Here is a 19,243-nt window from a genome sequence, read left to right on the forward strand (position 1 = left end):
ACGTGTTGACCTCCAGCGAGGCGTCGAGAGACTGCATAGAAAGCGAACGCAGTCTTTAGCCGCTATCACACAAAATGCCTTTCATAAGGTCGGAGGGGGTTGCCAACCCAGCTCCCCCGTGGCCTGCAGCGCTGACCTTCCCCAGGAGGGGGAGCGCATCGTGCAAAAGCGAGCCCGTTCCGACGCAACCACTGTGGAAGGAAAAGGAGCTTCTGTCCGCCCCGAAGCTTGGAAATGGAACAACCCAGCACGGCCCCGCCCACTCCCCGCAGAACCCGGAAGTGGCGCCCGCAGGCGGGAGCGGACTGCCTGAGCGTGTTCTTGCTGCTCTATGGGGGTGTTGAGTGGGGCTGGCGCGATGGGAGCGGCTGTGGCGGCCTTTTACGTGACAGCTGCGCCCCACTCCGCGCTCGGGGGAGATTCTGGTAAAGTATCAAGCCTCAGGTCCTGCCTGTTTTCTCGCGGATATCCCCCGCCCCTAAGTTGTACTGCATGCTTTTGCATATTCTAATTTATGGTAATATCAACCCATTGGTCAGTTGTATATTCGGCTTTTTCTGCGCATCTCTTCTAGCAATGGGGGGTTCGCTTTTGCGAGGTGATATTGGATCTTTTAAAAACCCAAACACTCGATTTGTTAAAAAGAAAATAAACATGGATTACTTTTGTGGCAGAATTTTAATCTTCATTTTTGTGATACAGTGGATCCCATGTTGTGGATTGGGGAGAATCTGGAAATTCAGTTTTCCTTTCTTTCTGATGATCACCATGTCAAGGTTGTTTATGTGGATGTAATGATATGGGGCCCTGCATGCATTTGATACCTGTCTACACTTAATTGCTGTCTGTTGATAACTTGCAGTTGAATGAGTTAAATATTGAAGGGAGGATATTGAAAAGTTTTAATTTCAAGGTGTCAGAGCTGTGGTGACCTGTTCCTACAGTCCTAGGGGGCATCACTTGATGGTGTAGTCATCACAAGCTAGATTTGCGTTTGTGCCACTTAATGTTTCTTGGGCAGTGAAAATTATTTTAAAGAAAAATAGTTCAAATATATAATAAAATACCATGAAAGAGTCTGCTCTGCTTATTTAATGGTGCAGAATTGAAGGCTAAAGACTTCATGGATGTGATGCAAAAGGGAAAAAATATAATTCATCTTAAACAGATATTCACGGGGTGCTGTTTTTCCTCTGATAGAGATGCAGGTGTTTAAACTCATAGAGCAAAAAGATGATCCTGCTATTTAACCCCCCCCCACCTTCCCACATTATTGTTGTGCACATAGCAGCATCTGGAGTGCACCCAAGACAAGTTTTGATTGGGGAATATGAAGAATGTTGATTTATATTTGCTGTTCAACCATTTTGTGACATCTGTGGACTATATTTATAATAATATTGGCATAGCAAGATTATAGAGGAAAAACCTTCCTGTGTGAGCCAATCTAATGCAAATAAGATGAAGCAGTGGTGGTGTTATTAAATAGTTGTGTGTGATTATTAGAAGAATATTTGACTGGCATACTTGTGAAAATGATCTGGGTGAGAGTGCAGTTGCTTATATTATGACAGTGATTTGCACACAAATTGTTGGGGAGGGATTAAGGTGTTTATTTAGGACTGAAGAGACACGGGTTCAACTCTGTTCTTAGTTGTGGAAGCTCTCTGGCTGACTTTAGGCTAGTTGCTGTGTCTCATCCCAACTGAATTTGGGATGAGGCACAGAATTTGGGATGGGGAGGAGAGGAAGAAGGAATGTTATATATGGCACGTTGAGAGCCATATTGAGAAAAGGTAGGATATAATTCCAACAAGATATATAGATAGACATACACATAGATACATAGATACACACATAAAATCTTCCATCATAGAGTTTGATTTCTGTCTAAGCCACTCTCTATGGCTTGCTGTCTTTTGAATGAGCTGGAATCCAGCTCCAGACAGCATGAAGGATGAGAACATTCAGAGGGCCTTGCTATAGCAGGCTAGTCTTCCCGATCAAGGAATCTTATATGAAATAATTGAAAAGCAGCAGAATAAGATCAGCAGAATTAAAGATCAATATATCCATTATTCAGAACGACAAAAGTAGATACTGTATAGCAGTGGTTAAAATAGTGTAAAAGAACAGCAATACAAATTGGAAACTTCAGCAAACTTCCCTACCTCCCTTAATTCTATGTAGCAGCACTCATTTAAAAGTAGATTTTTAAAAAAAAAAAGCAGATTAAAGATTAATGACATTTTCCAGAACCATGAGAGTAGAGGCTAAGTGGTGCAGCAGTTGGAATTTCGTCTTTCCTTCACACAGTGTCCTCCAAATACGCTCTGGAACCTTTCCACATTTTTCTGGTACCGATTTGGAGGGTGTACAAGCTCTTGTAGATGAAGAGAGAGAGCCCCATTTCATTAGTGGCATCTTCTGTTGGTGACTATGGACTGTTAAATACAATCTTATGAGTAAATCTCATGAAGAGGACTATGACTCAGGAAACGCTCCATGGAGCTTTGACAGTTTTAAGCTAGGGGTAGGCAAGCTGCTACACTCCAGATATTTTGGACACAAATCCCATAATCTTGAACCAGAATGACCAGTGGTCAGGGAGGATGGATGTGTGAACTCCAGATCTTATTGAATATATATATAGTATATAATCTGTTCAATCGTGACAGATTCTTGGAGACTGCCAGGACAAGTCTCTGCAGTTTTATTGATAAGGTTTTTCATTGCCTCCTTCCTAGGGCTGAGAGAGAGAGACTGGCCCAAGGTCACCCAGCTGGCTTTGTGCCTAAGGCGTGACTAGGACTCCCAGTCCCCTGGTTTCTAGCCTCATGCCTTGACCTCTACACCAAACTGGCTCTGTGCCCTATATAGAAAGTCTCCTCTCTTTGAAAAGGTGTCCAATCAAGACCCATAAGAAAGGAGGGATCTTCTCAGGCTGTAGGCAGGATGTGCAGCAAAACATACAGGTTACTTATAAGTAGGATAAATTTCTATTTAAAGTACTGATAATAATAATGATAATAATGTACCTTTATCAAGGCACAGTGCAAAACAAGCAACTGTCCCTCCCCCAAATAATTACAAATGGCTCCAATCATACATACAGTTTATTAAGATCAAGTGTGTATGTATCCACAATAATTTAAAACGGGAATGGACCTGTCAGTGAAATAAGAGTAGAGTGGAACAACCAGAACCTACATTAACCTGCGAATCAAAGAAAAAGATCTTTAACTCCCTTTTAAAGGCCATCAGATTTCCCCAAAGACAAAGGGAGTTGATCCCAGTTTTCTTGGGCCAGATCTATAAATAAATTCAGTGAGCTCATATCTAGATATGCATCTGTACATATAAATCAATGTGCAAATTTTATGCAAATTAAAATCCTCTTTTTTGCCCCATTCACCTTTGCTTAACAGTGTAGAACTAGCACCCTCTTTAGATTCCCCTGAGCCAGTGAGGTAGATTATGATGTTTCGGCTTCGTGTGAGGAGGGGTTGACTGATTGTACCAATCTTGCATGGCACCAAAGACCAGAATAATCCTAACAGAGAAACTTCTGGAAGAACAGTGCTGGTGTTGCCTGTAAACTCAGGCACCCCGAGTTTGGCGTGGAGCTGAAGACCCATTCCCTGAATCTGGGAGAGAAACAACTCAACCTTTGCAAAGGTGACCTTCTGCCTGCCTGAAAACAGGAATCACACAGCAATTCAGGCAAAAGCAAAAGCCTTTATTAAGGTGTGTGTGTGTGTCAAAACCTTTTATAAGGTGCAGAAACAAATGAACAGTCCACAAGTGGCAAATTTACAAGTTTCATCAATCCCTCTCCCAGCGAGATCTGTATCTTTCAAAATTTGCAAGTTTATTCAAGGACTTTCGGAATACACTCCCTCTTGTAGTTGCTGAAAAGGCAAGTTCTCACGTACCAGAAGAAATGGCCTTGGCCCAGAAGAAAACATGTTTTTCTGAAGTTAGAAAAGCGGCCTAGACTGCCATGTTAGAAATGCCAGTATCACCTTTCCTTAAAAGCTAATAATGAAGCCTAACAATTCCAGGTAATACTGGCAGGCTTCCTCAAGAGCAGTACAGATCAGATCTGGAAAAGGGCAAGTAGGGCTGGAAAAGAGCGAACAGTTGCTGTCTGGTTTATGCTTTTTCCTTGTAACTGAAACATGGTTAGCAGCATGGGAACTTTTGATGTGTCATGGGACGTTGGGCACTAGATGAATTAATAGGCAGGCTGAGCAAGGACATTGATGTTTAAGCCTGTCAACCTGATGGGATGTTTAAGAAATAATGTAAAGGGGTCAGGGCTGTGGTGGAAAAGCTCACTTCTAAAGAAAGCCAATGATGGGAGAAATCCAATAAAACTGGTTTATTAAGCTAGCAAAGGAATACAGTGATCACTGAGCCCCCAGTAAGCCAAGGCAGGAGTTCTGATGTCAGGGAACACAGATCTTATATATGTTCCATCACATTAGATCAGGGTTTCTCAACCTTGGCATCTTTAAGATGTATGGACTTCAACTCCCAGAATTCCCCAGCCAGCATATGCTGGCTGGGGAATTCTGGGAGTTAAAGTTTACACAGCTTAAAGTTCATACAGCTTAAATTCTGGGAGTTAAAGTTCACACATCTGAAAAATACTGCTCTAAGCTATGCATCACAATCCTGGTATTCCTTTACTGGCCAGGTTTTGCCAGTTGAATCCTTCAACATTAGGATATTTTGCCCCCATGTGGTATCCGTCATATTCTACTTGCTTGAATGGAATCACCTTGACTATGTTGATTCCCATTCCTCCAGTTTGGAGAAGTCTTTTGGAACTCTGCACTGTCCCATTTTGTTTCTACTGTTGTGAATAATTTGGTTGTATAAGCAACTCACTACTCAGGTTAAAACCCACGTTATTGTTTATGGACAGTTAAAAGCACCTGGCCCACTGCAGCCTGATTAGGTGTCACCATTTTGCTCCCCTTGGCTGATCTTGAAAAGCTAAGCAAGGTAAAATAAGATTAGGACTTGTGTAGGAGGCCATCAGAAGTAAAAACAAACAAAAAACGCAGAAGAAGCAATGGCAAGCCAGTTATTTATTTTAACTAAGAAAATTATAAGGATGTTTCCTTTTATACAAAGGAAGGGGTACCTCTAGAGTGTATGTACCCCCAGGCGCACTGAGATTCCCCCACTGAAGTTCAGCAGCAAAAGATGTTCATGTTGGGGCAGTGGCGGGTGATCTGGAGTTGGGGGAGATGGCCATCACTCCCCTGTCATGGTTAAATCACTTTCTGATTGTCCTGGAGTGCCTTGGTGCTTTTTGCCACTTCAGGGAGGCTGGATCTACTTGACCAGTTCACCCCAGGTGACTAATGGATCCCACTGTGTTTCAGAGAGAGCTTGGAGTTGTTCCTGAAAGTCTGGTACACGGTCTGACTGAATCCTTGGTCACTGCTTGGATTAAAGGGCAGCTGGGATATCCAGTGCTTCTCCATCTTTGGTTCTGGATGGGATTGCACTACCACAAACAGAACCAATATGCAGCCTGGGGGTTCTCCTGTACTCATGGCTTCTGTTCGAAGAGCGGGTGGCTAGGAGGGCTTTTGTACAACTTTCTTTTGTGTGCCAGTTGTGCCCCTTCCTGGACTGGGAGGAACTGCTCACAGTCATTCACACCTTAGTCACCTCCTGAGTTAATTATTGCAATGTGCTCTACATGGGACTACTCTCGAAGACCAGAAGCTGCAACTGGTCCAGAATGTGGTGGCATGGGCAATTATGGATACATCTTGGTACCCCCATGTTACACCTCTGCTTTGTGACTGCACTGGTTCCCAGTGTGCTTCCAGGTGAATTCAATGTGCTGGTTGTCACCTATAAAGCTCTCCATGGCATGGGGCTGGGTTATTTGCAGGATCCTTTCTCCCTGGTTGTTTTTACCCATCCGATTAGGTCCAACTGTAGGTGTACAAGACTTTGACAGCATTGCCTGGGTTGGTCTGGGGTAGCGAAGCGGTCTGACATCAGGATTGAAATGACAAGGTCTTATGGATTTGTTTATAGGTAAGAGGTGGGATATGGGAAGAAGAGATCATTTGTTGTATTTTAAGAGAAGGTGATAAGTTACTAAAATTGTTTTTACTTGTGGTGGTGAAGGTGGGAAGCTACTATATGTATTTCTTTTCTTTTTCTTCTTATTTTTTCTTTTCTATTTCTGTTTCTTTTTTCCTTTTTTCTTTTCTGCACCTTTTACTTTTACTTTTTATTCTTTTAGTTTTTTTAGTTTGTATTAGTATTTATTGTTGGAATTATAATTCTTAATAAAATTACTATTAAAAAAAAGAAGAATCTCCTAGCAGTATGACTGATCTGTCTTTATACAGGTAGGTTGCAATTAGTGTGAGTTTAAATACAGGTAGTCCTCGCTTAGCGACCACAATTGGGACCAGCAACTCCATTGCTAAGCAACGTGGTCACTAAATGAAACATGTGACCATGACAGACATACAACATCGCTTCCCATTTGGTCATTAAGTGAATCATCCTGAATTGTTAAGTGAGACATGACATGACTGTGACTTGCAGTTTTACTGCTGGCTTCTCCATTGACTCTTCTTGTCAGAAGCTGGTTGCAGAGTGCAAATGGCAATTACATGACTGCAGGATGCTGCAGTGGTCATAAAGTGGTTGTGAAGTGCCCAAGTCTCAATCACATGACCATGGGGACGCTGCAGTGGTCTAAGTTTTTAAGCACTCTCCTAACTTTGAAGTTGCTAAAAAGGGCAGCTTTTAAGTGAGAGCCAGTTTGGTGTAGTGGTTAAGGCATCAGGCTAGAAGCTGGGAGACTGGGAGTTCTAGTCCTGCCTTGGCACAAAGCCAGCTGGGTGACCCTGGACCAGTCACTTCCTCTCAGCCCTAGGAAGGAGGCAATGGCAAACCACTTCTGAAAAACATTATCAAGAAAACTGCAGGGACTTGTCCAGGCAGTCTCCAAGAATTGGACACGATTGAATGATGGATTAAAAAAAAAAATCTTCACATGTTCAAAATAGAGAAAAGGGAGATTCTGTCAGAGGAAATCAGTACAAGTTTAAAAAAGAAGAGACCCGTTATTACATTACAGCAAAAATTTGCTGTAACTGAAATATATAAACATGGTCATAGCAATGCTAGAATAGGACGAGATGTTGAAATGCCTGAATCTATGGTAGATTAAACTGAGACCAAATTGCCAATATCCGCTGGATAATGGAAAAAGCCAGGGAGTTTCAGAAAAACATCTATTTCTGTTTTATTGACTATTCTAAAGCCTTTGACTGTGTGGACCATAACAAATTGTGGCAAGTTCTTAGTGGTATGGGGATACCAAGTCATCTTGTATGCCTCCTGAAGAATCTGTATAACGACCAAGTAGCAACAGTAAGAACAGACCACGGAACAACAGACTGGTTTAAGATTGGGAAAGGAGTACGGCAGGGCTGTATACTCTCACCCTACCTATTCAACTTGTATGCAGAACACATCATGCGACAAGCTGGCCTTGAGGAATCCAAGGCTGGAGTCAAAATCTCTGGAAGAAACATTAACAATCTCAGATATGCAGATGATACCACTTTGATGGCTGAAAGTGAAGAGGAACTGAGGAGCCTTATGATGAAGGTGAAAGAAGAAAGTGCAAAAGCTGGTTTGCAGCTAAACCTCAAAAAAACCAAGATTATGGCAAGCAGCTTGATTGATAACTGGCAAATAGAGGGAGAAAATGTAGAAGCAGTGAAAGACTTTGTATTCCTAGGTGCAAAGATTACTGCAGATGCTGACTGCAGTCAGGAAATCAGAAGACGCTTAATCCTTGGGAGAAGAGCAATGACAAATCTCGATAAAATAGTTAAGAGCAGAGACATCACACTGACAACAAAGGCCCGCATAGTTAAAGCAATGGTGTTCCCTGTAGTAACATATGGCTGCGAGAGCTGGACCATAAGGAAGGCTGAGCGAAGGAAGATCGATGCTTTTGAACTGTGGTGTTGGAGGAAAATTCTGAGAGTGCCTTGGACTGCAAGAAGATCAAACCAGTCCATCCTCCAGGAAATAAAGCCAGACTGCTCACTGGAGGGAATGATATTAAAGGCAAAACTGAAATACTTTGGCCACATAATGAGAAGACAGGACACCCTGGAGAAGATGCTGATGCTAGGGAGAGTGGAAGGCAAAAGGAAGAGGGGCCGACCAAGGGCAAGATGGATGGATGATATTCTAGAGGTGACGGACTCGTCCCTGGGGGAGCTGGGGGTGTTGACGACCGACAGGAAGCTCTGGCGTGGGCTGGTCCATGAAGTCACGAAGAGTCGGAAGCGACTAAACGAATAAACAACAACAATGGTAGATTTTTTTTTGTTTTTATTTTACTTTCTATAACTACTCTGTGATTTTGTTAACCATAAATTTAAATTATAAGTATATTCTCTTTATCCTTTACTGTAATATTTCATTGATATACATATAAACATTTTAAGTTTACAATTTTTCAGTGCCTATTTCCATCGAGCTGGAACCAATTACCATATTCTCCATAGAAATATCACTTTGACTAGTGCAAATTCAAATAATGTGACCATTTTGTGGGATTCACGAAACACGCTAATCGAAACCTACCTGTACTGTCATAAAGATTGCAACAATTATCTCTAAGCTGAATTCTCCTCTTTGAATTTGGTCCTTAAGGCTAACAATTTTGTTGTTTCATGTGGAAACTTCAAATTTTGAAAAAAAAAATCTGCTGTTCGGGTTAGGCCTTTAAAAAAAAAACTCAGAGGAAAATAAGTGGCCCTCAAGGGAGGGGAAATCCTCATTTTTTTCCCCTCAAGGTCCTTTGCAGTGACATAACCAAATTTACATCAGACCATCTGACATATATAATGTTTTGAAGATGCAGCATGTTGAGGGGGATATTATTGAAGCTGAACTGTAAATGCTGTTGCATTGATGTTTGTTTTTTCAAAATCAAATGATCAATGAAAAATTCAGTATGGGGTGGCTGATGGGTAAAAACCTGAAGGCAGGGGAGGAATTGTAGCTTAGCAGAGAATTCCCAAGGCACTTGGGAATAAAAACGTATCCTTATTAGGGTAACTGACCTGCTCCAAAATAGGAGGCCGCACTGATTTATAAAGAACAGTATCAAGAATCTGTAATACAAAGGTGAAGGCTGAGCTGTGAAATCAAATTCTCTTGGTCATTTTGTCTTTTTCTTGTGGCCTGTGCCCATATGTTAAATAACACCAAACTTTAAAGAATGATGTTGATGTTTTTGTTGTTGTTAGTATCAACATTAGCAGTTGCAACTCACCTTCGCTTTTCTGCTGGTAGGAGTGTCAAGAACATATGACAAAGGATACTTTGTGCATTGACATCAGAGGGGAAAGAAAATACTCTTGGAAAATTTCGTGCTGCTAAATCTCTACAGATTTAGACTTTTATGCAGTCAAATTAATGCAAAACCCCCAATGTAAGGGCTTGCATTTTGAAAATTTGGGAGGAGTATCATTCCATAATAGTAATTATTGGTTTTATATTATTTTTTCACAGGGGAACTGATCACAGCTGCCTATGAGCTTGGAGTGAGTATTAGTTGTATTGTTTAATCAATGCTCTCATTAACAGTTTTAGGAATTAAGGAAGTTTAATTAAGCATGGATTTAAAGTAGATTAATATATTTTCAAACCACAGTTTTTCTAACTTATAAGTACGGCACACGACAATTTACTCCAAGTTTTAAATCCAATTAAACTAAATTATAAAGTAAAGGCTTTACTGTATATACAGTAGCTGGCTTATTATCAATCCAAATTTTGTATAAGCTGAGGAGAATAAAAATAAATCGGGTTAACAATTTTAATAAGTTTTATTATTCAATAAACTTTATTAAGGCGCATGATCCCCTTTAGGCAAAACCTTAAGGACTGTCATCACGGTGGTAATCCGATAGCAGTGTGGTCTTTCAACTTGCTAACCAATAAAATAGTTCAGCATCTGTTTTTCCCCCTTTTCTCTCTTTTATAATTGTATAATAAAAGGAATCCCAGGTTTTTGAATGGCCGGGATACACTGTGAATCCAAACTTCAAGCCATTTAACGGATAATAGTAATACGTGTCACCACTTTTTAACGTGATCTTTTCTCATCTGTGTTTTGTGCATCCACGTTCATCCAGGGAAACTCTTTCTGTATTTAAAATTGGGACTTTCAGAAGGGGGTGGTGGGGGGAGAAGGGCAGCTTTTGCTTGCTCTAACCAACTGTTTATGACTAAGCTAATGAGAAAGCCATTTCTCCGTTAGACCGCCATGGTGACATCTCAAAGCAAAAGCCTTTTTCTGTTCATTCACAGGTTGCTCATCCCCCCGGCTACCCCCTCTTCACTCTGCTGGCTAAACTGGCAATTGAGCTTTTCCCCTTTGGTTCTGCTGCGTATCGCGTCAATCTCCTCTGTGCCTTGTTGGGAGCAGCTGCAGCATCTCTCCTGTTTTATACAGTTGTCAGGTACAGTGGATCCTCTGGGCGCTTTCCAACGCGCAATATTAAAAAATACAGAACACAGCACTGCAATCTACATCACACGCAGTATATTTTGGGAATCATCCTTATGGTAGATAAAGTCTCTCTGATGAAACATTTTCATAGTATGCAAGAAAGGATATTTTTCCATGATATAATATTGCAGTGAGATGTAAAAGTAATAATTTCATCTCTTTAGTGGGCCATTAAAGCAGCAGTTGCTCCTGCATTGGCTGCAGGCTGCTAATTGATTCAACTGCCTACTGTTTACATAATTTCAGTTGGACATTTAACATTGAACTCCTTGGGAAAAAAGAAAAAGAAAAAAATGTGAAACACCCAGAGCACGAAACTGCCAAACTAATTTATTTCAGAAGAGTGACAACATTGTTCTGCCTTATTATCATACATCAGTGACTAGGTCTATCTAACCAGAAGTAACAAAGTTTGTCATTATAGAAAGATGCAGATGGCTTTTAAAAATATTAACAATACAAGTATCAACCGTGCTGGCAAACTTTTTAATTGCTAGTATTACAAAACAGAGGCAGATGCCTCTTGGTGGTTTTTATTCTGTCTATTTAACCTGTGTGAAGTACAGTAAGCAGGAAGTGGTCCTGACTGAACTGCACAGATTTAAATTAAAACGTATGGGAATCATGGTGTGAAAAGAAAACCAGTGATTGCAACTCTGTAGCTGGGGGAGCCAGATTGTAGGAAATTGTCAACAAAATCTGTTTTTCTGCATTGGATGCCGTGTTCTAAGCATACAAAAACAAGAACATGAGGAATGACTGGTCCTTCATTACCTTTGCCCGGCCTTCTGTCTTCTGATCCTCAAGTGAGAAGGTTCCTCTGTGTACTACTACAATTCTCTATTAGGCTAGCTTTCCCTAGTCTGAAGGACACCAAATTTCGAAGGACTGCCTTATATTCCTTTCACGTGTATTTGCACCTGTGAGAGATGATTCCCTGTGCTTTAATTCAGCAGAGCAGAAGCTGGGGATCGGGTGGGTCTTTTCCCCTTGTAGTTGGGATGACCTGTGGCATCCATAAAGTCTTGTTCGAGTTGAGCTCAGATGCCTGGTGACTTCATGGTTATAGCGATATGCCTTCCAGGCAGGCTTGACTCCCAGGGACTACATGGACGAGTCCGTGCAATTTTCTAGGCACCGTTTTTGAGAGTGATTTGCCACTGCCTTCTTCCTGAGTCTGAAATAGCATGACTGCCCCAAAGTCACCCAGCTGGCTTTGTGGCTAAGGTGGGACCAGAACTCAGGTTTCCTTGCTCCTAGTCCGGTGCCTTACCCACTGGAGCACACTTGCTCTCTGACTTCATGGACACGTCTGTGCAGATTTTTTAGCAGCAATAGGAAAGTGGATTTCCTAGTGGTCTTCTATATAACTACTAGCCAACCCTATTTAGCTTTTTGAGATCAAATTTGTTTGGATGCTGTCACCTAGATGGAAGCAGCAGTCCACAGTGAAATTTCTTTCTTTCTTTAGTAAATTTAGCAGCTGCTTGACTCCCAAATGACACTGAGTGGCTTATGCAATTAGTATGATAGTAATAATACTGTAGTGTACTGAAATGTCCACAGGCATCAGCTGCATTGTCTGACTGTGAGCTGTACAGCAGCCCTGCAAAGTACAGCTGTGCTATTATGCCCCTTATTGCAAATGGGGAAACTGAGGCTGGGAGAGACTGCCTTGCCTAAGGCTACCTACTGAATTCTTCAGGAGCTGCTATTTGAATGGAGGACTACATGACTTGCCACCGTGATTATCTGTGTGCATTCTGGGACCGTGTGGATAAATCCAGTCATAGTAATCCTTTCTATCCAAATGTCATCTTTCCTCGCATCAATTGCTCAGGAAAGATGCATGCAATTGGCCCCATGTACAAAAGTTGGGGATTCACATGCAAACCCCAAATGAGAGAGATTGCCATGTAGGAGAAGCAGCTCCTATTCCTCTGTGATTAACTGTGGAAGGTAGGTTTTGCTTGATCTAATGAAAATTTTAGATGGGGGTGACCTTAATGACTTGAGGGCAGTGCCCTTCAATTTTTAGGATACCCAAAAAGTTTCTGTAAGCAAGGATATTCTGGGAAGGTTTTGGGGGAGTTGGCATTTTTGTTTTCCAATCATTTTACTTGTCCCATATTTAATGGAGAATTGGATTGTTTTGCAAAACATTGAGATTATTACCACCTAAAAGTCGTTCTGAAAATATTCAAAGTACAGGAAGCTCCTTCGCCTCCTTGTCCTCCCCCAACTCAGTAATGTTGGCAAATAGTTACTTTTATATAAATACATTGGTCTTAATTAAGGGATTGCAGAAACCTCTTGGGCAGACTTTCTAATCTTATTTAGAAAATACAGTTAATCGTTGCAATAATCTCATTTTATGGGTTGGGAACTGAGGCTGATAGATACTGAGTTGCCCAAGGCCAGTCTGTAAAAAAAGTGTTCTTGGCTGATTAACCTCAGAGTGTTGAGTTGCTACTGTCCAAGCGCCAACACACTCGGTCACCCTGACCATTATGACAGCTGTCTGAACTTTTATGAAAAGATAACAACAGTGCCCCATTCTGCCTGGGAATATTTTGAGAGAAGTCAGACTTCTCAGTTATTAGGAGGAAAAAGATAATGTAAGAATAAAAATTCCGTGGTGCAAAAAAGACAGGCTGGAATTTCTCAGGAAGATGAACGCCCCCTGTAAATAGTGGGATGGGACCAGTTAGGAGTCTTTGAATGTCCCTTATTACACACTTCCTTTTCTATTGAAGAAGGGTTAACATTCTCCCGTAATGTTAATTTGAAAGCCAAACCTGTCCTGCACTTTGCCAAGCTCTCCTACAGATCTTTGTTGAAATTAATGCAGGGCAAGCAGGGAAGAAGGCTCTGTGGATGATTTTCTTTCCCCGGCTAGGATAAATGCTTTACATACTGCTGCCTGCAGGGAGAACTCCCATCAGTCCCTTATTTGCTTAAGCACACTTCTTTAAGATTTTATGAATAGGACTTCCCCTATCAGATAATTCATCCTTAACTAATTTTCAGTGTAGTGCAAAGAAAGAGGGTTAAAAATAATAAAAGGCCCAAAGCTTTTGAAGGAAAATATTTAAAGCAGAAACTCTCAAGGCAACGATGCTTTTTGTCAGTTCATAACAGCGTTGAGCAAATATGTTAGGGAAGAATAAATAACTGCTCACGTTCCATTAGTGGGCGTGCTGATGGTGGAGAAATCCCATTGAACTCGTTTGAATTAATCTTTCATGCATTCCAACTAATACTGCTCCTTGAAGCGATCCACCTTCGTCCTTCACCTTTCTTAAGTTCACAGGCTGAAACCTTACGAAGGAATTGCATCGGAAGGGGGTACTTTTTGTTGTATTTCAGTTGATTTGTGGGAGGTGAAGATACAGACAAACTAATTTGGTTTTTTTTTTTAAATGGCATTAATATTTAATTGCACTGGTGTTATGAATGCAAAGTTGTACAATATTTGATGCACGCTTTAAAGTTGTAGGGGAAAGGACATACTAGTTCATCTCCTTCCCTCCTTCTTTCCTGGAAGATGCCAGTAACAAAAACAAATTGTTCTGCATCTCCCGGAAAATCAGTAGGTTACCTTTAGAGTTTCTTGATTTGGGGATGGCACTTTTTGACTGGCCTGGCTTTGTGTTATGCTCTGTGTGTGTGTGTGTGTGTGTGTGAGAGAGAGAGAGAGAGTTAAAGCCTTCAGAACTAAATACTTGTGCATGCATTTCTGATTTAGAGGGTTGGAAATATACCCTTCCAGCAATGTTTGTTCACTGTAGTGGGATGTTGCATTGATTTATAGACCATGCCAACTCTACGCACGGCTGCAAAAGAATTTGCATTAACACTATAGATGTTTAAATATTGTTAATATATTTTCAGATTTGGTTGTCAAATCTGCCTTGAGATGGCAGCTGCTGTTTGCACGCACATTGCGATAATCTCTTCTTAAATAAATAAAAATTCAAAAGACCCTTCAGGTTCCTTTGGAATGGCTCAACCAATTTGTTTCCAATGTCTGAAGAGTTGCTTCCATCCCTCTCTACTTTAATGGTTTAGACAGATCATTTTAACTGGAAAAATTTCACTGGGGTCTAAATATCCTGGGGCAAATTTATAGACCTCAGACATCCCTAACCTTTACATGAGGTAGATCCCAAAAGACTTTAAAGGGTTTTCCCCCTTGGGGAGGTAGGTGGGATGAGAAAACCTGTCTGTTCTGTATCCTGATAGATGTTTGTGAATACAGATGGTCTCTCAATTTTTTTTAAAGATGCCAAATAATTAATGAAGCACACATCCTTCGGGAACAATGCGGTCCAAGTGGGAAATCTGTTTTCTCATCAAACAATACACACCCGTCAGAAAGGAACAAGCCATCTCTATGGCAATTTGTGTGGAGAGTGGCCTATTGATTCAGTGGAAGAAGACATTATACAGTGTCACTTGGGGTTGTTACAATTTCATTTGTTGGGTGACCTGAACTTAACCTTCTAAAACCTTTTCTTCTTTGTACATAACACCAGCCTCGTGAGTTTACTGCGCCGACAGTGGAGTACAGTGAAGAATTACGGCTGGTTGTTGGTTGTTCCTGGGTTTTGTTTCTTAAACAAACCACCCCTCCCGACGTACACATTTTCTCCATTTATGTGCTATGTAAATCAGTCCTTTTACTAGATTTTGTTCCTTTTATTGGCATCTGTTTTGATGTCGTGTAAGTTTCATGTTCTTTGCAGATCATGATAGTTTCATTTTAATGTTTAATTGGGCTGCACTCTTGTAGTTTAATTCATCCCCGCTTAGGAGGACATTGTTCTACATGCAGGATTAGTGTTAAGTGAATTCTGACACTTTGTTCTTCTAATCAGAATTTCAATTCTGCCAGGTAGCAAGGCTTTTCCCCCCCTCCCTTCCTTTTTGATGTTCGTGTTTTTTACAGCCTCCCAATTTCCTTCTATACTTGTCTGAAATTGATGATTTTCAAAAGATACTTTTAATTCCCCCATTAAGGAATTAATTTCACTGTGGGAGAATGTTTTGTATTGTTTAGTTTTAAAACCAGATATTTCTTATATACTGTCCTTTGCTTCCCTAAAATTTGATTTTCTTGTAAAATCAGTTTATATGAAATTGATTTATGTGGATGCCTTGACTATTTTTTTCTTTGTGACAAGGCAGGAAATAAAACGTAAAAATTATTTTGTGCGTTGAGGTTTTCAAAGTTTAGACAAAGAAATAGAGTTTTACCGAAATCTGCAAGTCTTATTTTGCTGACAAAAAATGTCATGTTTTTATGTAAGAGACATTTTGATTGCTTTCTGTTAGCTGGGGAAGACATGGTTGGTAATTTGTGTTATCACTTTTAGCAGATGAGAAATAGACATTATATCCCAAATAGCCAAAAAAAAAAAGTCTTGCCAGCATTTTTCAGAATTAAGTTGTCATTGTTTAATAAATCTCTTGTTAAGGATTTGCAGTTATAGCAGTATATTTAGCATTTTCCAAGGATGCTGAGAAATGGCATTTTCATTCATTCCATGTACATTTGGAATTGCATAACAGATATTAGACCATCAGAACATTTTCATGTTTGCTTAAGAGCATGAAAGGAAAGATATAAGCATAAATTGGAAGTATACGTAACTTTTTTCTATAACTCTAGCCCTGTTATGAGATTCGCTTTACTTCCTTTGAAAAAAATGCAGTTGGTGCTAATATAGAGAGATGGAAAAATGTTTAGGAAGGCTTGCCTTCTTTGGTTTTAATTTTTAGTTTTTATTTCTTGCAGAAGGAGTGGAAGGCTGAAAACTGAATTTGAAATGAAGTTTATTTAGTATAATATCAAGGATTTACAGAGGCAGTTAAGCAGAATTGATTCTCCTGCCTGTTCAGACACACAGCAGAAATCTGAAGCAAAAGGAATCAAACATTCTGTTGTGGGCATGCATGTGAATGAAGAACAACAGGGAAGATCTAATCTTTAAAGTTAAGGCAGAACAAAATAAATTATAATTCAATGTGAGTTTTAAGCATTGCCTTTGGAATGTGTTCACCTGCTAAATGAAACTTTGCCTCTCATTGGCTGGATTCACCCACCACTCTAAGCCAAAATAGGTTTTGCACATTTGTAACTCATTGAGTCGTATGAACCCAACCATTGGGTTGTAGTCAATAAGGCATTGTTACGATATCATACCTGAGCATGTTGTTTGCATTGTGTCATTACATCCTTGGTTTCATGCCTTGGGGTGAAGATTTCCTGTCTAATGGGATGAAGTTACAATTTATTCTCCCTGCTAGTTGTTTTTTAATCTTAGGAACTTTCATTTCAGGTGAGGCTTTATGGTACATTTGACTTTCTTCTGCTGGTTCTTCTACCAGTGGGACCTCTGTCCATGGCACTGCAGTCTTCCTTTCTTCCTGCTTGGCAGGAAGTGGGCTAGATGAGGTTCCTATGCCATGCTCCTCTTCTAACTTCCCTCTGTTCTTACCTGCTTATTATGAGGCAGAATGATTGGCCAGGTTTTCAACTGTCCCAAGTGTGTGTGTCTGTGCCTCCATTTAGCAATACAATTGTCCTCCTTTAGCAACCACAATAGGGACTGGCAATTAAGTCGGTGAGCAAAGCAGTTGCTAAATGAAACTGCAGCTGTGCTTATGATCTTACTTCAGCTTCCCTTTGCTTTTACAGACCTGCGAAGGTTGTAAATGTGAGGATTGGTTGCAAAATTACTTTTTTTTAATCACTGTCGTAACTGCAAACGGTTGCTAAATGAGGCAGTTGCTAAACAAGGACTACCTATAAGGAGAAGATGAAATCTTTACCCTTAAGCAGAGAATTTATTCATTTCAAAGTTTGCATTTGTGGCCATCATCCCATACCATCAAGAGCAGAAAATTAAAAATGATGTACTTGAAAGAGAGTGTACATCTTCCAAAGTAAGGTGTATTTGGAAACATTTCTTCAGAGATTATTCCAGATAAAGGCCTTTTTCTGGTGTATTGCAAGGCCTGTTAAAATTCCCAAAGAAGCTAATATTTAAATAAAAGTACATTCTTAAGCTTTAACAAAGCAAGGATGTGGAATGAAAGACTACAGAAAGCTCTTGTATTAATTTCTCTTTTAGGTGACTATCTACCATGACCTTTTGGCTAATTGGTCTCTCTCTCTCTCTCTCTCTTTCTTTCTCTCTTACACACACACACACACACACACACACACAGATTTTTCTTGCAGCAAATTTGCATGGAATTAGACTTAATAGTTACATTAAATAAAGGGCCTTACCACTCCCCCACCCATCCAAATTTGCATTTACTTAGAAAACAGACACATTTTAGATTTGAGGATATGAGCCTCATGTTGAAAGTGGGCAAGAGGAGGGGAAGGAGAGGAAAAAAACAGGCCAACTCATTCCCTTTCTATCCTTAAAATAAAATTAAAAAAAGAAAAAGAAAGAGAGACTGAAGAGCCCTTTCATGACAGCTAGTCAGAGTTAGAATTAGTTCAAGGAAATGTTAATAAAGCACTGCCTAGTCTAATCCTCTTGATATCACCAGGTATCCTCCTGTTCATGGGTTAATTGCTTTAAAAGCGGAGGCCGTCTTCTGAACGGTGGGCCGCTTCACCTTTTCACAGCTGTTCCCATTGAGTGACAACTAAATCCCATGTGTAAGATGAGGAAGAGCTCAGTCTCCAATTGGGAGAAAATTTATGTAAACCACAATCCCTTCAGAATGTGTGGAAGTCATAGACTTTCTTGATTTACTCTGCTTTTCCCAGAAAGCTCCATTGTTCCCTTCCCTAAGTCCCATCAACCCTTTGTAGGAGAATATCACAGCCGCGGCAGATAGCTTGAAATATATAAATGCTATCATGGCTCTGATTAATAGCACCGCTTATGAGTCGGGTCTGATAACGGAGCTGCTCTCCACTCAATTTCAGATACCGCTAATGGAATCTGTCTTCTGCAATTGTCATGTGAGAAGGTCTAATTTGCTATGGAGCTTGGATCTGTCAGCAGTAGGGGATTGTGGGGTCAGGAGGGAGCCGCCAGGTTTCTGCCCTGAAGCTTGTATCTCCAGCTTTGAATGGAGCAGTCCCCTGCCTGCCAGGGAGCTGATAGGCCCTCTGTGGGGTTTATGCCACTTCTCACAATAGGCCAGGGCTTCCGAGCTCCACTTCATAATTGTGAAGCGGGCTCATATTTCCACAGCTACTCTGCTGCATAATTTCTAATAAGTTGCTGGGTTTTCTAACAAATGTCAGATTATGAAAAGTTTCCTCAATTATCGGGGGAAAAAAAAACCCACCTCCACTTATAAAACATTTAAATTGCTAAATCTGTTTCCTGCCAAGTTCATCCCCTTCTCTTCTCTTCCTCCCTCCCCGCCTTCACCTTTCTGTTCTATGACTGGCATCCAAGCCGTCCTTAAAGTGTGCCATAAAAAAGCGTGCGTTTCAAATGTATATGAGAACGCACGTCTCAGAATGATGGACTGGGTCATAATGTTACCTGGGCTGTCTTGAGGGATCGCTGCCACCTGTAGAGTTATGGGAACCACATCCAATGACATAGTTTTCATCACTCATGCCCAGGAAAGAGTGGATTTCACTGCAGAGTCCTTTTTGATGGT

At 40.6% G+C, this 19,243-nt stretch overlaps 1 protein-coding gene across 2 annotated transcripts in view; it reads left to right on the plus strand.

Annotated features, from left to right (window-relative positions):
* Positions 1 to 281: 281 nt before the first annotated feature.
* TMEM260 (transmembrane protein 260) overlaps positions 282 to 19,243 on the plus strand; it is a 45,255-nt gene continuing 26,293 nt past the window's right edge. For both annotated transcript variants that reach the window (XM_063290487.1, XM_063290488.1), the window contains exons 1-3: positions 282 to 425; positions 9,592 to 9,623; positions 10,393 to 10,544. In XM_063290487.1, the coding sequence (XP_063146557.1) occupies positions 332 to 425; positions 9,592 to 9,623; positions 10,393 to 10,544 (278 nt within the window). In that variant the 5' untranslated portion in view covers positions 282 to 331. The remainder of the gene's footprint in view (positions 426 to 9,591; positions 9,624 to 10,392; positions 10,545 to 19,243) is intronic.

The sequence above is a fragment of the Candoia aspera genome, chromosome 1, assembly GCF_035149785.1.
Source record: "Candoia aspera isolate rCanAsp1 chromosome 1, rCanAsp1.hap2, whole genome shotgun sequence".
Classification (NCBI taxonomy): Eukaryota; Metazoa; Chordata; class Lepidosauria; order Squamata; family Boidae; genus Candoia; species Candoia aspera.